The sequence below is a fragment of the Perca flavescens genome, chromosome 13 (genome assembly GCF_004354835.1).
Source record: "Perca flavescens isolate YP-PL-M2 chromosome 13, PFLA_1.0, whole genome shotgun sequence".
NCBI lineage: Eukaryota > Metazoa > Chordata > Actinopteri > Perciformes > Percidae > Perca > Perca flavescens.
Genome location: NC_041343.1, coordinates 18,203,375 through 18,221,786, shown reverse-complemented (window position 1 = coordinate 18,221,786; position 18,412 = coordinate 18,203,375). Strand labels below are relative to the sequence as shown.

The 18,412-nt window shown below is 40.5% G+C and overlaps 2 protein-coding genes across 2 annotated transcripts in view; both read left to right on the top strand.

Moving 5' to 3' along the window:
* The window catches only part of pds5b (PDS5 cohesin associated factor B), a 37,589-nt gene extending 21,583 nt beyond the window's left edge, over window positions 1-16,006 (top strand). Inside the window, exons 10-36 of the mRNA XM_028594893.1 lie at window positions 399-514; window positions 965-1,059; window positions 1,327-1,472; window positions 2,824-2,975; window positions 4,660-4,773; window positions 5,031-5,112; window positions 5,216-5,264; window positions 5,491-5,630; window positions 6,879-6,994; window positions 7,088-7,193; window positions 7,358-7,518; window positions 7,659-7,782; window positions 8,146-8,304; window positions 8,549-8,617; window positions 8,855-8,991; window positions 9,235-9,358; window positions 9,574-9,778; window positions 10,101-10,215; window positions 10,556-10,688; window positions 10,818-10,937; window positions 11,416-11,478; window positions 11,594-11,739; window positions 12,077-12,149; window positions 13,531-13,955; window positions 14,102-14,182; window positions 14,986-15,082; window positions 15,203-16,006. Of these exons, the coding sequence (XP_028450694.1) occupies window positions 399-514; window positions 965-1,059; window positions 1,327-1,472; window positions 2,824-2,975; window positions 4,660-4,773; window positions 5,031-5,112; window positions 5,216-5,264; window positions 5,491-5,630; window positions 6,879-6,994; window positions 7,088-7,193; window positions 7,358-7,518; window positions 7,659-7,782; window positions 8,146-8,304; window positions 8,549-8,617; window positions 8,855-8,991; window positions 9,235-9,358; window positions 9,574-9,778; window positions 10,101-10,215; window positions 10,556-10,688; window positions 10,818-10,937; window positions 11,416-11,478; window positions 11,594-11,739; window positions 12,077-12,149; window positions 13,531-13,955; window positions 14,102-14,182; window positions 14,986-15,082; window positions 15,203-15,235 (3,381 nt within the window). The 3' untranslated portion in view covers window positions 15,236-16,006. The remainder of the gene's footprint in view (window positions 1-398; window positions 515-964; window positions 1,060-1,326; window positions 1,473-2,823; window positions 2,976-4,659; window positions 4,774-5,030; window positions 5,113-5,215; window positions 5,265-5,490; window positions 5,631-6,878; window positions 6,995-7,087; window positions 7,194-7,357; window positions 7,519-7,658; window positions 7,783-8,145; window positions 8,305-8,548; window positions 8,618-8,854; window positions 8,992-9,234; window positions 9,359-9,573; window positions 9,779-10,100; window positions 10,216-10,555; window positions 10,689-10,817; window positions 10,938-11,415; window positions 11,479-11,593; window positions 11,740-12,076; window positions 12,150-13,530; window positions 13,956-14,101; window positions 14,183-14,985; window positions 15,083-15,202) is intronic.
* Window positions 16,007-17,466: 1,460 nt separating this feature from the next.
* kl (klotho) overlaps window positions 17,467-18,412 on the top strand; it is a 10,229-nt gene continuing 9,283 nt past the window's right edge. The window contains exon 1 of the mRNA XM_028595946.1: window positions 17,467-18,183. Within this exon, the coding sequence (XP_028451747.1) occupies window positions 17,467-18,183 (717 nt within the window). The remainder of the gene's footprint in view (window positions 18,184-18,412) is intronic.

The following is an 18,412-nucleotide window of genomic DNA, read 5'->3' as shown; positions in this document are numbered from 1 at the left end:
CTCCTCAAAATAATAGCTGCGATATAATCTCTCCCCCACAAACTACACACTCTCCCCGGCTCTCATTCATTCGTTGTCTCACCCTCAATTTTTTCATCTTTATCTCTCATCATTTGTTTTCTCTATCCACTGCTTTTCCTTTTTCAACCTCTCTCCTTCCTACCTCCTGGCTTCCTTTTGTCTTTACTTCTCATTTCCATTCTCACTGCTGTTTCCTCTTTGAGGCTCATTCTAAAATAGGATCGATACCAAAGAAACTGCTGCTTTTTTTTTGTTATGAAAGTGGTAATGTTGCCAACGTAGTCAATCTAAATGTCTTGGAGTGTATGTCCATTGGACACGGCCAAATTCTGTGCATCGTTTTTCCTCCGTCTCTCACCTTCCTTCTGTCTCTGCAGAGTAATGATAATGATGAGAGGCTGCAGGTGGTGAAGCTGCTGGCTAAGATGTTTGGAGCCAAGGACTCTGAGTTGGCTGCACAGAACAAACCACTCTGGCAGTGTTACCTGGGCAGGTAGGTTTCAGCGTTGTGGCTATGGCATCGACAGATCCTTTTAAAAATAAAAAATAAAAATAAAAAAAATGTCATTATTGTTTCTTATTGTTGGTGGTTCACTCTTGCATTAATATGAAACAGGGTTGTTGTAGTTTCACACCATCATGTTAGCTTTGGTAAACCAAGCTTTCGTTCATGTTATCCTTGTCATACTTTGTCACTCTCTCACTCACACACACACACACACACACACACACACACACACACACTTTTGATAGTTTTTGTTGCTATATTCAGTTTGAAATAAGCTTGTTGTAAGATTGGTCTCTTGGTTTATGACTTTGTTGCATTACAGTCATTAAAGTGTTGTCTTGGAATGCTGTGTGTGCAATGTGCATGCAGTAAATACCTGCTGGGTTTTTGCCTTGTGGAGTTGCTGATAATCACATTCATTTATTTTCCCAAAAGGTTTAATGACATCCATGTGCCTATCCGACTGGAGTGTGTCAAGTTTGCCAGTCATTGTCTCATGAACCACCCAGACCTGGCCAAAGACCTCACAGGTAAATCAGCTGAAATGCACTGACTTTGTTCTTGCAGATACATTTTTGGTAAACCTGCTCATTTTGATCGGTGTTGTTATTTTGCCACTATATGGTTGTAACACCACAACACTTTACCACTTACAAGCTTCTAATTATAATAAAAAAATACTTATTGTGGTTTCTTTCAATTTATAAGAAATGAGAAGCAATTGCTTGATATTTTCTGTGTTAGAGGTGGTCAGGTTTTCCCACATCCCACTCATTTGTTCCGGTTTTCTTTCCCAGAATTCTTGAGGGTCAGATCGCATGACCCAGAGGAGGCCATCCGCCATGACGTCATCGTCTCTATAGTAACTGCTGCCAAGAAAGACTTGTCTCTAGTGAATGATGCATTGCTTAATTTTGTTAAGGAGAGGACTTTGGACAAGAGAGTAAGTGGGCACCTTTTTGTGTGTGTTTAGACTTGGTATGTTCTCATATCAGCGTGTTGTATGTGGGCCTGGGCAATATGGCCAAAAAAACCTAATCACATTTATTTCAGCCAATTTAGATATTTATCACAATATAAATTAAGTCACTGTTATTTCTGTTGAGCTTAAAGATTCCCTAGTAGTAGTCAGAACCTGAACAATGACAATTGTATGAGCCGCAAACAGCTACAATTATTTATTTATTTAGTTAGTTATACGAAATTAAACAAATCTTCAAACCTGCTAGTTTTAAATCTCTGCTGTGTGAAATGTTAAACTCCCTAATTTTTGGTGGTAACTGTCCGCACCATGTAGTTTTTTGCTATTAAAAAATAATTCAAAAGCGTCTATTAACTGGAGGAAAGCACATAGTTATGTTATGGTTTGTTGTTGAGGTGACTCTCTTAAAGCCCTGTAGCTCGTTCCAGGGGATGCACCTAATTGCTAGTTAGAGTGTAAGCCCTTGCACTCTATGGACTTTATTAGATGGTGATGCTGGTAGTTTGTGGAATTTCTCATCTTTTGTTGTCACATCTTTGGTTGGAAAACATTATACATCCCCCCTCTGTTTTGTGTGGGACTTTAGATAGCATTAGCCTAGCTGCATTTTTGTCTCATCCATTTTGGGGCAAACAGGGCTTTAAGTAGCCAAAGTGTCTCCACACCACCGATGTCTTCGTTCCTCGCTATCTACAACAGCTCTCGATATTTAAGTCTGCTGCTACTTCCTGTGAAGTTTCCTCTGAGGGAACACTTGTCTCTTTAGTCTAACTATCCGGCTATGTTTGGCTAGTAATAGCTTTGTCTCTGTTTTTTTTTTTGTTTGTTTGTTTTTTCTTTCTCGGTTCTCAAGCAATGTAGCTTGTTGACTGTATATCAGTTTCTAATTAATAATTCTAATTTCTTATTAAGAGAACTTCCTATTGTGATCTAGGGCTGGGAGATATGGAGAAACCTAAATATCACTATCTGTTACCAAATAACTCAATATTGATATTGTGGCAATATTATAGGGGTTGACTATTGGTGCTTTCACAAAGTATATACACAATGAGAGTTATGATAAATAATTATCAATAATGTGGATATAATGACTAAGTAGGTAAAGGCAAATAATAGAATGTGAGAACCGTCTGGTAGGGCCCAGCCCTACCGTGATCTGTCTATCTCATTTAAATTGCCCAGCCTTGGTTTTGTGACAAGTTTTTCTTTTGGAGACACTGTACAGTAGCTTCTCATAGAATTCCAATTTTACTAGTAGTCATGATTGTAACTTTTCTCCCATTATTATTTTTCTTTGCTCCTTCATCAGTGGCGTGTACGTAAGGAGGCCATGATGGGCCTGGCATCGATCTACAGGAAGTACTCTCTGCAGGGAGAGGGAGGGAGGGAGGCCTCTAAACAGATTTCCTGGATCAAAGACAAGCTGCTCCACATCTACTACCAGAACAGTATCGATGACAGGTCTGTGTGCATGTGTTCCAGTCAGTGATATTAAAAAGTATGGCCTTTTTTTTATAAATTTTAGTGAAGCGTTTAATACCTGGGTGTAAGTGTTTAAAAGGTAGAGCATTTAAATTGGTTCCCTAAAAGATGCTGATTAAGCTCATTGAGTTACCTGAATCAGTTGCACTTCATTTGCTCAACCACAGCTTTCGTGTGTGCCTTGAGCTATTGGTAATGTACCTTGGATTTCATTTTGTTTGATAAATGTGTCTTATTCTATGGATAACTAGCCGAATGTAGATGAGATATTTTACCGCCGACTTTGGCAGTGTGCCAAACATTTTTCACCCATCTCAAACTAAAACGATAAAATCAGGCTTTTAAATCAGTCCTTCAGAATCCAAAAAGCAAAGGCTTCTTTCTAGACTTGAATGATTTCTCACTACAGTTAAAGGAAGAGACACCACCTACAGTAGCCTCAGGGCTCCAAAATGTAAAGCAGTCACAGCAAGTAAAATGTAAACAACGTGTTTTTTTTTTTTTATTTTATTTTTTTTATCCTTCAAGGAGCTAGACAACACACTGCAGCAGCACTCGCTTTACTTTTTTTTTTTTTTTTTTTTTTTTTTTTTTTTTTAAAAGATTATTTTTTGGGCATTTTAGGCCTTTAATGATAGGACAGCTGAAGAAGTGAAAGGGGAGAGAGCGGGGGAATGACATGCAGCAAAGGGCCGCAGTTCGGAATCGAACCCGGGTCCGCTGCGTCGAGGTGTAAACCTCTACACATGGCCGCCCGCTCTACCAACTGAGCTATCTGGGCGCCAGCACTCGCTTTACTTTTAACTGGAAAATTTGGTGTTATTGGTTCTCCACCTAAACGTGCATAATGTGAGGTTTGTCGGTAGTCATTCTGCAAAATGTCACTAGCTGAAGTACTGCAGACGTAGATGAGCCATGTTGAGGCAAAGTGGGCACCACCAAAAAAAAGCCTGAACGACACCTTCAACAAAACATCATAATTTTAGATCTAACTGCAGAACGGTGTCTGTGGGTGCAGTTATTTTTTGATTCACTGTGCTGTAGTGGAGCTGCACAGCTACCAACAGGAAAAGTCTGTATTGTAACAGGCAGTTCCTGAATGTGTAACTATGAAAGTTAAGCAGAGCAGCATTGACATACTTGTGCATGCTCAGCAAATTCTTTCATAAAACCTCTGAAATTTAATTATCCAAAATGTAAGGACACAAAGTGTCTAAAAATGTCCCATTTTTATTATGAGAGCTACTAAAATGTGAGATTATTCCAGGACCACTGAGAAAGTATATCCCGTCTATTTAATTAGATAGTCTCTGATATGTTTGGTTAGAAACTGCCAGTGGCCAGTGATGGACTATAATCTCATTCATGCATAAAATATTTGATAAAACATTCAGGAACTTATAAATAGTAATGTATTTTTATTTTTTTGCCCCATCTTCTTTTTTCAAGGGCATTCCTAAATTATCAACAGCACTTTTTCCCGAGCTGCCTTAATTTCAGACTCGAGTGTAGATAATCCTATTACACAAATCTAATGGTAGCTTAATGACTGCCAGGATTCTCAATTCAAACCCTTAACTAGGAAAAAGAAACAGTTATATTCCAAGGATATTCTTCATTTTAATCTAAATTTCTCCTGAAATGTTCCTGTCCATGTGCGCAGGTTGCTGGTGGAGCGAGTCTTTGCGCAGTACATGGTTCCTCACAACCTGGAAACAACCGAGAGGATGAAGTGTCTTTATTACCTGTATGCCACCCTTGACACAAATGCTGTCAAGTAAGTCTTTCTTACATACTGTGTACATAACATCAATAGAGCCCGTTAGTTTTGTAAGAAATTGTGATCTGAAAAGATTGTGATGATCTGAGTGAATACTGATCAAATTTAGTCTTCAGATTATGCCAAATTTTAACTTCCTGGAATACATGTTCAGGAAGAAGGACTTTTTTATTTTTCTACTGTACTACTACCAATTCTCCTCATCATTTGTTTCTCTCTCCATCCTTTGACTCTTCTTTCTCGGTGACTGTCAGAGCTTTGAATGAGATGTGGAAATGCCAGAATATGCTGAGACACCATGTGAAAGACCTGCTAGACTTGATCAAAAAACCCAAGGTAACTCTGACTGAGGCACAGAACAAAAAAAGCTGAGGGTTAATATACCCTCGACTAATGTTTCTAAACTATTCTTTCTGTTGTTTTGTGTCTGTGTTTGTAGTCTGAAGCATCGAGCAAGGCCGTATTCGCTAAAGTCATGGTGATCACAAGTAAGAGACATCTCACACATATTAAATGAGTTTCTTTCAGAAACCCTACATCTACTTGTTTGAATTACCAACTCATACAGCCACTGAATCTTTTGACTCATAGCTGAAGAAGAAGAAGAAAAAAAAGAACAAAACTTCTATAAATATGCTGAAACAGGATGACCTAACCACCTTTTGTTTCAGATGTATTCCTTGTCAACAACAGCTTTTAATTCTGTGTCCATAGGAAACCTGCCAGACCCGGGCAAGGCTCAGGACTTTGTAAAGAAACTTGCTCAGGTCCTGGATGATGACGAGCGGATCAGAGATCAGTTGGAAACCTTAGTCAGCCCCTCGTGCTCCTGCAAGCAAGCTGAAGTGTGTGTGGTGAGTATTGGCATTTCTGTCCAAGTGTAGTGCCATAAGATGAAATGCAACCATCCCTCCACTGTCTTGGGGGTATTGTTTGTGCGATAGACACAGACTCTGTACTACATTTAACAATTATTTACGCTAAATATTAAATTTAAATAATATATAATTAATAAATAAACCGCTTTTCAAAATAACAGTTGCAATGGGCAATTTTAAGCTTAGTAAACTATTTAAAAAACATGCTATAACAGTGTTACTCGCATGGCTCCCATTATCCTCTGTGACACGCTCTCTTCCACTTCGCCTGACAACTCTTCTCCAAAACAAACACATAGCTTCACTCACTCAAAGCAGATAGTATACGTGAAATAAAAACGGATTGCGTAATTTCACTGTGTGTAGTGTTTATAGCGTAATATAACCGTATAACCATAATAGCCGGTAATGATTTAAAAAAAAAAAAAAAAAAAGACAACGGCTGTGTCTCAAAGACCGGGCAACAGCTGGGACAATGAGAATCCACGCACGAGAGGTGATGGATAGTTCCAGTCACTTTGTCATGTATTGAAAGAAAGCCTCACTGATGTGAAGAACAGGACAGAGATACATATATAAATGTGCTCTGCCTGCCATATGCTAGGCGTGTGTTGTTTAGGCGGCCGCCTAAGCTGCAAAGTGCTGCGGGAAACCCTGATTGCTGGCTTCCCCTATCTGTTAAAGTGATGGCATTTTGTAATTCAGACATACATTACTTTTACGTAAATTCTCCTTACAGCTTCATTCAGACATGACAGCACATGTTATTTGATACTGAACTCTGCTGTCTGTTTTATAATATCCAACACTGCATACACATTGACTGACAGGACATTAGGTTGGGACTGTCATCTAATTCCTGTTAGCTCACATGCAGCATGTAAAGAGTTTTACTGGATATTCATTTTCTCAACTATGCTGTTGACATGAATGAATTTTTATGTGAAAGTGACCACAGGGGTTATTCAGACATGAGAACGACATGTTAAATTGCTGCCAGATTAGCATTAATGTCTAAACAGTGCTATAGAATATTTGTAGTAATTTGACCAACCGATAAAGTATCACTTAAAGTGTTTATGGCTCTACAGTACTAGTTAGGCCCACAGAATGTTATACAGTCTAAAAATGACACCTGTGAGACGGAGGGATTGGCAGTTTTTCTGCTTTACAGTGTCATTATTTTAATTTAGAAATGTTATCATTTCTTTGTCACCTTTCCAGCGAGACATCACTAAAAAGCTTGGCAGCCCCAAACAGCCCAGTAATCCATTCCTGGAAATGGTCAAGTTCCTGCTGGAGAGAATTGCTCCTGTACACATCGACACAGAATCTATCAGGTAGGTGTGCCTGTGTGTGCGTGTATGTGTGTGTAATTGTGCATTTTACCTTTTTGTTTATCGCTCTCTTTTATCTCTACCACCATCGATCAGTGCTTTGATAAAACAGGTTAACAAATCTATAGACGGAACAGCTGATGATGAGGAGGAGGGCGTCCCCACTGAAGAGGCCATCAGAGCAGGACTGGAACTGCTGAAGGTAAAAACCAGCCAGAAACCCAAACTTGTGCTGGCAGCAGCAGTTGTTACAGTGATGCAACCAATTTTGCTTAAAATATATTCTACATGTTTGATGACATTAGTGATTCTTTTTGAAAAAATTTTTTTAGCAGATTGACCCTTTTTGTTTTTCATCCCACACAGGTGCTGTCGTTCACCCACCCAGTGTCGTTCCACTCTGCAGAGACGTTTGAATCCCTGTTGGGTTGTCTGAAGATGGATGACGAGAAGGTGGCAGAGGCTGCGCTGCAGATCTTCAAGAACACGGGCAGCAAGATGGAAGAGAGTTTCCCTCACATTAAATCGTATGTTTGAATTTGCTTTCATTCATTCTCTGGCTTACATTAGGATGGTGGCTGTCACACTGGTTTTTCATCAGACATGCTGCACTTATGACAACCCTTTCTATGGTTTGTAATGGTGTTCTCCTGCCTTCTCCCCCAAGTGTTTTGCTGCCGGTACTGCAGGCCAAAGCCAAGAGAGGCCCCCCTCGCCAGGCCAAGTATGCCATCCACTGCATCAACACCATGTTCACCAACAGAGACACACACTTCGCCCAAATCTTTGAGGTCAGTCAGTCCCGTCTGTTTGGTTTTATACTTGTTTTACACATAAAAGGAAACAAAAGTTGTGTGTATCTCCTGGTTTGACACACTTTGCAAAGCCTTTAAAAAAATTGTATGCAGAGAAAAGGATTATAGTAATATGATAAACATGCCTGAAATATTTAGAAACCACCCTGAGATGAACTCAATACTCTGTTTAACTACATCAAGAAATGAAATAATGTGACACTGATTGATGAATGAATGATAAACACGACCCCCTAAACCTGAACTATTTGTCAGATATAATTTGATGTCCATGTTTTTGTTCACCAGTAGATCCGCATGTCTGACCAACAGTCAATGAAATGTTATGTGTTTGTTCAGCCTCTGCACAAAGGCCTGGACCCTGCTAACCTGGAGCAGCTCATCACTCCTTTGACCACCCTGGGTCACCTGGCTCAGCTGGCCCCTGAACAGTTTGCAGCACCACTCAAATCTCTAGTCGCCAACTTCATTGTGAAGGATCTGCTCATGAACGACAGGGTACACATTTCATCACTTTTTTTTTTTTTTTTTGTAATGTCAGATTTGATGGGTTAAAGGACCACAATGCAGTTGTTTTTATAAAGTGCCAGTTTTTTATATTATTGTTTATTTATTTATTCTACAAACCCTAAAGCTGGACAGGGTCCTGAAAAAGGTTCATTACAGTTTTAGGTTAATTATTTTTGCTGTCTGTTTGTGTCATATAAAGTAAGTCTTACAGTATTATTTGTGTGGCCTGTAGGTCCCAGGCAAGAAGACAACCAAACTTTGGGTTCCTGATGATGAAGTGTCCCCGGAGACTCTGGCCAAGGTCAGCAGTGAACACTTGTGTATCTCTCAGAAACTCTGTCCACCAGTTCAGTGTACTGCTGATTGTTTTTTAAACAGAATTGTCATGTTAATTATCCACATGTCAACACAATCTTGCTTTATTTATCTTAACAAGTAAATGAGGAGACATTTCCCCTGATCCTGAATATTGTAACTTAAATGATGCACTTTTGTTGACCGAAAACTGATTTTTGACCTCTCGCCCTCCTCCGTTCAGATCCAGGGCATAAAGCTGATGGTGCGGTGGTTACTAGGAGTAAAGAACAACCAGAGCAAATCGGGCAACTCCACCCTGAGGATGCTGACTGCAATTCTACACAGTGACGGAGATTTAACCGAGCAGGGCAGGATGGGGTAAATGACAAAGCCTAAACTCCTTTATTAGACAAAGGGCCCTCTGTGTGTCAGCCTCTTTAGCATCTCAGAGAAAGCTTTGTCTTCAGATCATAATCATGTAATTTTCAGTGAAGCGCTGGATTTTAATGGGTATTGTGGACCCTAGGGGCATGTCAGGCTTTAATCGTAAACACATTTGCAGATGAATCAAGAAATCCTTGTTTACTTTTGTCTCTTCTGCTCCTTCCCCTCGTCCCCCAGTAAACCAGACATGTCGAGGCTGCGGCTGGCAGCTGCGTGCGCCCTGCTGAAGCTGGCACAGGAGCCCTGCTATCATGAAATCATCACACTGGAGCAATATCAGCTTTGTGCTCTCGTCATCAATGTAAGTCTCCTTTTTTCATGCTAAGCTTATGCGTGTTTTAGGGCTCTCTTTGTTTTCTTTGTTTTGAAATTATGCACTACTACCGGGGTTTCATTTTCTCTCCAACACAGCCCCACACTCACACCTCTACTCTCTCTCCCCATATTTCTTTAAATGTGATTCCTCCTCCTCATTATTGCCACTGTTTTCTGTGCGTCTTTCTCTTTGCGCTCTAGGATGAATGCTACCAGGTGCGACAGTGTTTTTCCCAGAAGCTCCACCGGGGCCTCTGCCGCCTCCGTCTGCCTCTGGAATACATGGCAGTGTTTGCTTTGTGTGCCAAGGACCCTGTTAAGGAGAGGAGGGCTCACGCTCGCCAGTGCCTGGTGAAAAATGTCAACATACGCCGAGAGTACCTCAAACAGCACGCCGCGATCAGCGGTAAAAAAACTGAAAAAGTTTCAAATTTAAATCTGACAATTGTTGTTTTGTTTTTATCTTTGAAGCAGCTACAAAACATCTGTAGCAAGTCTAATTATTTCTCACCTTATTATCTTCTACAGTATATATCTAAAAGCAGCATGTTTGAAAGGTAGGGCTAAAAATAAGTATGACTGTAAAGAGGACATTGAAAAGAAATTTGTCAGGGGAAAGGGAATTGATGAGATATTTTGCTCTCCTTATAGTGCTCCTCAGTGCACATGGCAGTAATCATTAGCACTGTTGTGAAGAGGTAAAATATTTCCTTTGTATGTGCTAACAGACAAGCTGTTCTCTCTGCTGCCGGAGTATGTGGTGCCCTACACCATCCACCTGCTGGCACATGACCCAGACTACGTCAAAGTACAGGACATCGAGCAGCTCAAAGAAATTAAAGAGTAAGTTTTGTTTGGGAAAGCTGCTGGTTAAGAAAAATACACATTTTGTAAATTAGATGAAACTCTTACATCAATGTGGAACATTACAACCTGGTGTTTACATTTATAGAGTCATATTTATGGGGGACACACAGCTATGTTGGCTGTAACACCAGGCACTGAATAATATCAACTTTTTGCCCCCCACAGAGAATACTTAGTGCTATTACCATTTTATCGTTGCCATTACTCATGAATTGCATCTTCAGTTTAGGGTCTAAGTCCAAGAACTTAAAAGCAAAATTCTACGTCCTACGGTCTAAGTCCTGCATGCTCATGTCAAACTTCCCTTCCTTATTAGGGCTCTGTGGTTTGTCCTGGAGATTATCATGGCAAAGAATGAGAACAACAGCCATGCCTTCATAAGGAAAATGGTGGAAAATATCAAACAGACGAAAGATGCCCAGTCCTCCAGTGATCCCAAAACCAACGAGGTACACATTACGTCTGCAAGTTCATGTTCACCGAGTATATCGTATATGGACAGCACATATTCTTTCACTGCTATATCTACCATCCTGAGTACCATCCCTCTGACCAGACTTTGTGTCTTTCCTGTACAGAAACTCTACACAGTGTGTGATGTAGCCATGCACATTATCATGTCAAAGAGCACCACCTACAGCCTGGAGTCCCCAAAAGACCCTGTGCTACCCACATGCTTCTTCACCAAACCCGACAAGGTTGGTTTCTGTCAAAGCATTTTCCAGAAGATTCAATATTCAATATAAAGTAGTTTCTTTTACATTCTTCTTTTTTTTTTAATATATATATACATTAATAGCAATAGCTGAGCTGCTAATAAGATCAGAAAACCTTTTCTTCTCTTTGACTTTTTAAATGATGGGTCAAGATGCACACGTCCTTTTGTGTGTCACAGGTACTAATGTATATGCATCACTTTGAAAAGTGCACATACAAAATTGTTCATTAAAAGATAAACACAGATGATTGTGATTGTGATTTCCTGATTGTGGTAGCTGGTAAGAACCTGGTTTTCAGTGCCTGCACCAGTTTTATGTTTTAGCTGGCACACATTTTGACTAATGAGATTGTTTGTTTGTTTGTTTGTTTGTTTGTTTGGCAAAAGCAATAATCCTTAGCTTGTGTTTTCATTCACAAGCATCAAATGCTCTGACATAAGATCTCTCTCTGTTCCAGAATTTCAGCAACACAAAAAATTATCTTCCACCGGAGATGAAGTCATTCTTCACACCAGGAAAGGTAAGCTTAATCAAACCTCTGAAATAGTAACCTTGACTTTTGCATCTAATTTCTGGGCTTTGTTGGATGGAACACATATCCAACTCATGTCATCTTTCGCCCCTCCCTCCTCAAGCCCAAGTCTGCTAACGTTTTGGGGGCAGTAAACAAGCCCCTGTCGTCGGCGGGGAAACCAATCCAGAGTAAAGCTTCTCGTATGGAGACTGCCAGCAACGACGACCCCTCGTCCAACCCAGGCTCCCCCCAACGCAGCAAGACCAGGTATGACATTTATTGCACGTACACACTCTAAAGACTCAGCAAACCCAAGTTCAAACCCTGATGTCAACAAGTCTTTATCCTGCGTAAGTGTAGACACTAAATCTCATCCAGTTCCGGACGTTGAGGTGCTCTGATCTCTGAACCTACGTAGAAAATACTCTGGATCTAATTATTCACCAAATGGAAAATAAAGAAAACATGTTAGCTGATAGATGCTCATAGACTGCACAGGACCCCAAAAACAGATGGCTTTTGTATCTTTGTACTTGTTGCACCTTGAGCTGCATTCTTTTGTTTGCATATAAAAGAGTAACCATTAATAATTTCTATGTTTCAGGCATGACAGCACAGAAATGGATCACAGTGAAAACGAGGACATCAGCCTGAAGAGAGCAGACAGCGCTGACAAGGTATTAAAACCTTGTTTTAGATGGATAGAACCTCCTCTGTGATGTGAGACTGGTATATATAATAGAGCAACAGCGCTTTTAATTTTGTCTTTTTAGGTACTAAGCTGGTTGGTCTCATAATTTAAAGTTGTTGTATCATAGTGAAAAATCTGCTTGGCCATCATTACTAATGGGAGTTTCTCAGACCATCTTGTTTATACATGTCGTCTAAAAGCGCCAGTAATTATTCCGAAAATATCACAGTAATGAGTTATTTGTTTCAACTCTTGGGATATTTTATGTTGACAGAATCTCCCAACCATAATCCTGTTGATAATGTTCCTCCCCAGTTGGAAATATCATTGTTATTTTTATCATATTTGCACAACCCTAGTTCTACGAACTAAAGCTTTATTTGCCAAGGTGCTCATGAGCAAGGCACTGAACCCCCAACTGCTCGGGGCGCCTGTCCATCGACAGCTGGAGCCCCCTCACTCTGACATCTCTCCATTAGTGCATGTATAGGTTCTGATCATGTGTGTGTAATTCAGGCCTGTGTGTAATGTGTATAATAACAACCGAGTGAAAAACATTGTAATATCCCTTGTGGGATTAATAAAGTATACATTATCATTAGTAGTAGTAGTAGTAGTAGTAGTAGTAGTAGTAGTATTATTATTATAAGAACACCCATGACAACAATAGGATAAAAAAGCAAAAATAAGAAAGCTTTTTTTTGTGTATATATATATATATATATATATATATATATATATATATATATATATATATATATATATATATATATATATATATATATATATATATATATAAAAATAAATAAATGATTTTTTTAATGGCAAATATGGAGTAACGTAAAATATTAAAAGCAATGAAAAGCTGGAATTTTCTTAATCCGTTTTATATAAACACAAATAAACCAATGACACAGTAGCTTAGGACAAGTAGAAATGGCTGTGTTGCTGTGATCCAGTGAAGTGTTTCCAGTCATAAACCCTTCTAGCTCTGTGCTTTTGATTGTACTGTGCAAACACCCGCTGGGTTTAAGTCAAGATAGGATTAGCAAGTACACGTTGTGTAAACTATCATGACAGCCTCCAGACCTACTACATACATCATTTTGTCTTTGTTTTAGAAATTCTCTCCTCTCCAAAAAAAAGTCAAAAAAAATGGTATCTTCTGATAGGTATCTTTGAGCAAAAAGTATCAATGTTGCATACATTTCAAATGCAAATGGACTACTAACTTTCCTGGGGTAAAAAAGACATCGTCATTAAGAAAAGTTGCAAATTTGTATGTTGAAAAAATAAAATCATGGTTCACACAGGCTACAGCAGGAAGCCTGTCAGCCCTTGTCAATTATTTGTTCTGTCTTTTGCAGGATATAGAAAAGCCCCGCGGTCGCAAACGTGGCGTGACCTCCAGTGATGACCAGGACAGCAAACCAAAGCGTGGACGCAAGAAGGCGGCAGCCAACACAACTGCAGCGGCCGAGTCTGAGGAGCAGTGGGACGAGGACAATCGGCCAGAGGATGAACAGAACAGCCCGCCGAAAAAAGGACGCAGGGGCCGGCCTCCAAAGTCTGCTACTCCCAGTCAGGATACTCCTGCTAAGGGGAAGAGGGGGCGAAAGAAGGCAGCTCCTCCACCAGAAGATGAAGAGGAGGAGGAGGAGGAAGAGGAGAAGGTGGAGGAGGAAGCGGAGGAGGAGGAGGAGGAGGAGGAAGAGGACGATAGGAGCAGTGAAAATCTGGAGTTGAAGCCCAAGGGAGGCAGGCAAGCCAGGGCGCAGCGGCGATCACAAGGGTAAGAAGTCATGTCCATAAATGACTACAAAGACATCCAATCAGCTAATCACTAATAACGCAGCAGTTGGCCGTGTGAAGTCTGTCAGCAAGATACATTTTTGTCTTAAACTCTGGCGGCGTTTGCATCTTGTCTTCACTTAACAGCACGGAGTCAGCCGAGTCCACACCGCAGAAGAGGAGAGGACGTCCACCCAAATCAGCTCAGCCTCCTGCCAAGAAACCAGCGTAAGATGCACACTGGCTTTGTGATCTTCCAGGCTGTTGCATAAACTCCAGCGCACATTTTTAACATCGCAGAGCACAGAATATTGTTTGTGTATTAAAAAACTTTATATTTGCGTACCTGCCACTGTCTGGTAAAGTAATTTAATGGACCAGCCTAGCATAATCTTTCTTGAGTCAAAAATAACCCTTTAAACTCAACATAATTTTTCTTATTTTTCATATAGAAAAATCATGTGATTGTGGCTTATGATATTCCATGAAATGCACAAAACGTTCCTGCCATGTTGTCCTATTAATGGCAATACTTTTGGTCACATAACTACAACATTGTAGTAGTAAATGGATAGATACAAACGTATCTATCCATTTACTATGGCATTTCTTGAATTCCATTTTAGCTCACGTTTTGTTGGTAATGTATTTTGGTTGAAATGAGGGCAAAGTTAAGGGTAAAAAAATGCGAGTCTGCACAGTTTTCATATATTTATTATTAATTTGATTCATCCTGCAGTGCAACATAATCTAGATCACAAGTAAGCATTTTAAAGTGTTCCTGTATCTTACTGGCCAGTATGGTATGTGTGAATTACTGATATGCCAAAGATGCTTCTTATCAACATTTTGCAGCTGGTGCGTGATATTTTGAGATACTTTTAAGTAAGAAAATTCAGACATTCGGTGTTGAGCCACGCTGCAGCGTTGTGCCTCGGTGGGTGGTGATGGTGATTTCTACATTTCCCAATGTCTCCCCTTTGCATGTTGAGGCATTCTGATTCATTGTGTATCCCCTCTTTGGCATCCAGGCGTGGTGGGCGATCGAAGGCAGCTGCTGCTAAAGATGACTCTGAGGAAGATGATGAAGAGGAGGAGGAGGAGCAAGAGGACGAGCCAACACCGAAGGTACTGAAATCCTATCTGGGAATTCTGGGTTTTAGACTAATGTAAGAAGTGTGCAGGAATTTATATGCTCAGTTTTCTGTCCAGTTTTCACCCAACTGTTGTATTTTTGTTCTCCCCTAGGGTCGCAAGAAGGCAGCAGGGCGAAGAAGATGAGCTAAAAATAAAATTCAAGATGGAGGACAAACAAAAGTGGCTACTCTAAAGTCGTGGAGGAATGACGTAGGGAAAAAAATATGGACATTGAACTTTTTAAACTTTTCATATGCCGAAGCTCCTACTGTTACACAAATTCACACACTTGCATATACCACATGCACACTACATCAGTACATCGGTATCATTAGCTGTGGGTTGTCGCATTGTGTTGCATTGTGATGATGTTCGCCACATTAAGTAGAAATAATTTTAACAAAAAAGATCACTCTTGTAAATAGTCTCTTATGTCTGTTTCATGTTCTGTTGTTGTGTTTGATGCTGACTGGGAGGATGCTGTAAAGCCTTTTACCCGCTGATATTATTATTAAAGTGCTTCCATAAAGCAATATTGCTCATCAATCATTCCCTCTGTGTCACACTTTTAAAAACTGAAAGAGATTAACCATTATCTTTTTTTGTGACGTTAATTGTGTCCTTTTACTTAAAAAGAAAACGTGCGGTTTTGTTTACAGCTCTGTATATTAATACCTTATCCTTTTTTTTTTTTTTTTACCATTTATTGAAGAAAAAAAAAAGCTGTCCAAATGTAGAGTTGCCTCTGGTATGGAAAAGATTGTAGTTTGCGTCTCATTTTTAGGTTTGTACTTCCTGGTAGATGGAAGTCATGAGCAGCTGTGGTTTTAGTGTTTGTCACTGCTGATTAATATGGCTTCACATCCACCCAGTCAGATCCTCCGTTGTATCAATATAATTCTCTATAAAACCTGACCTGCTCGATTTCTCTTTATTTCTCTTTGAAGTCTTGGATTAAGCGGTTTGCTGATCAGATGGAATGCCTTCAGGTGGAAGGGAAATCTGATATCTACTATATCAAATAGTGTCACAAATCCAGCTCAATGTTTATCTAGAATTCAGTGTTTGAAAAACTTTGTCTTTAATTGAACCTTTTTTAGAGCCTTGTTAGCCTGTCTCAGATACAATGCCTTTGAATCTTTTTACCAGGGAAGTAAGGCATAATACATTTTCCTTAGATCCATGGATAATGCATCGCTTTTTAGTTTTTAATATTAAACACCTAATCCCTTCCGTTTGTACAAATCTCAATTTAATTTACAGATTCACGCAAATATGATTAAAAACCTAAATAAATGTGCATGTTTCTCAGTGAGGAGCTACTTGTCCCATTCTTCGGTTATTGGTGGTCACAGATGACACTAGCTCAAAGCTGTTAATCTCTGGCTCACTGTTGCAGCGCTGGTGGAGGAAGGTCTGGCAAAGAGCGGCTAGGCTATGATTAGACTAGTCTGGACCCTAGGGATTCCAAATAGCTGTACCACATCCTCAAAGGATTTCAATATGCCACTGAGATACAGGTCCTCTAATGTGACAATTCCCTTTTCCAACCAATCCCTCCAAAAAAAAAGAAAATGGGGAGATCTACCAATATATAACTTTGGATTTCACCAAACACTTGAAGTATTTAGATATGGATCCAGTTCAAACAGTTGGGCCAGATGACTTAAAAGCATAGTAATAATTCAACATCTTTGGTAGACCCAAACCACCTCTATCAATCGGTCTTTGTAATGTATTAAAATGTTTTTACTATTCCATATGAATGTCTTTGTTATCCTGTTGCAGCAGGGTCACCTCCACTGACTCTGCTGTTTGCATATCTTCTCCTCACCCCCTCCACTCTCCCCCTTCATCCTCTGCCAACGCTCCCGACTGAACTGGACTGAACTTGATCCAGTGAGAAATGCAGATGGATTTTTGTACTCTTGACATGTGACATTTAAATGTAGTTATGAGATTATCTGCCAACATGGGGATGTATGATAATGGTGCTGATACTGAGATCATATTAAGGCTTTTGCACCTGGGTCACTTCCCTGTTCTGTACTGTGAATGGGGTATTATCAAATTCAGGTAGAAATGCACAACTGATGCCTTACTTTAACGGACTAATACAATAAAATGACCTGATGATTCCTTAACTTTCCCTTTAGTTACAACTTAAACTGATGTGTCTCTGTGTCATGTTGTGCCTGCTGGAGACCTTTGTGCGTCAGGTGCTTTGGCTAATAATTGACAGATTTATAGAGGCGGCGCGTGGTGGGTTCACAGCTGGCTGGCTGCACTCCACAGCCCTCTGTATGGTCACTGAAAGACCCCAAGCATGGTGAAATGACGATTAGAGTCATCAGAGGCCAGTACCGACAGGCACCATGAGTGGTCTACTCGCCCTTTTGATATTTCTCGCCTTTACCTCTGCGGCCACAAAGCCCAACGCTGGTTTGAAAACATGGGGGCGTTTCAGTAAACTGCCCTATCCAGGAGACAAGGCTTTCCTCTACGATACCTTCCCCGGGGATTTCATATGGGCCGTGGGCACGGCGGCGTACCAAGTGGAGGGCGCGTTTGAGAAGGACGGCAAGGGGCTCTCCATTTGGGACACTTTTACGCGCGGTGGGAACCGGATGGCTACCGGGGACGTCGGCAGCGACAGCTATCACAACATCCACGCCGACATCCGAGCCATCAGGCAGCTTGGGGTCAGCCACTACAGGTTCTCACTGTCCTGGTCTAGGATATTTCCCAACGGCACCCGCGGGAGTTACAACGAAATCGGCACCAACTACTACCGGACACTCATCAAGAGGTTGAAGGAGATCCGCGTGCAGCCGGTGGTCACGCTCTACCAATGGGACCTGCCCAACCACCTCCAGCAGACCCTCGGCGGCTGGACCAACCCGGAGCTTGTTGCGATTTTTAGGGACTACGCTGATTTCTGTTTCCAGACTTTCGGGAATGATGTAAAGTATTGGATCACCATCGACAACCCGTTTGTAGTGGCACGGCACGGGTATGGCACCGGAGTGGTCGCTCCCGGGATAAAGAACGACCCCGATCTTCCGTTCCGGGTTGGACACAATCTCCTTAAGGTGAGTTTTTCGTTTTTTTAAATGCAAAATATGTTGTAACTTTAGTTGTCAAGTAAATGAGTGAAAAGTACAATAATCCTCTCTGAATTGGTGTAAAAAAAAGAAACATGAGATGGAAATACTCTAGTTTTTAAAAGTATTTAAAAAGAGAAAGTACTTGAGTACAGTTCCACCACTGTTTGTCTACTTTATTGTGTTTTTCTTATTTCACTTCTTTTCTAATTTTATA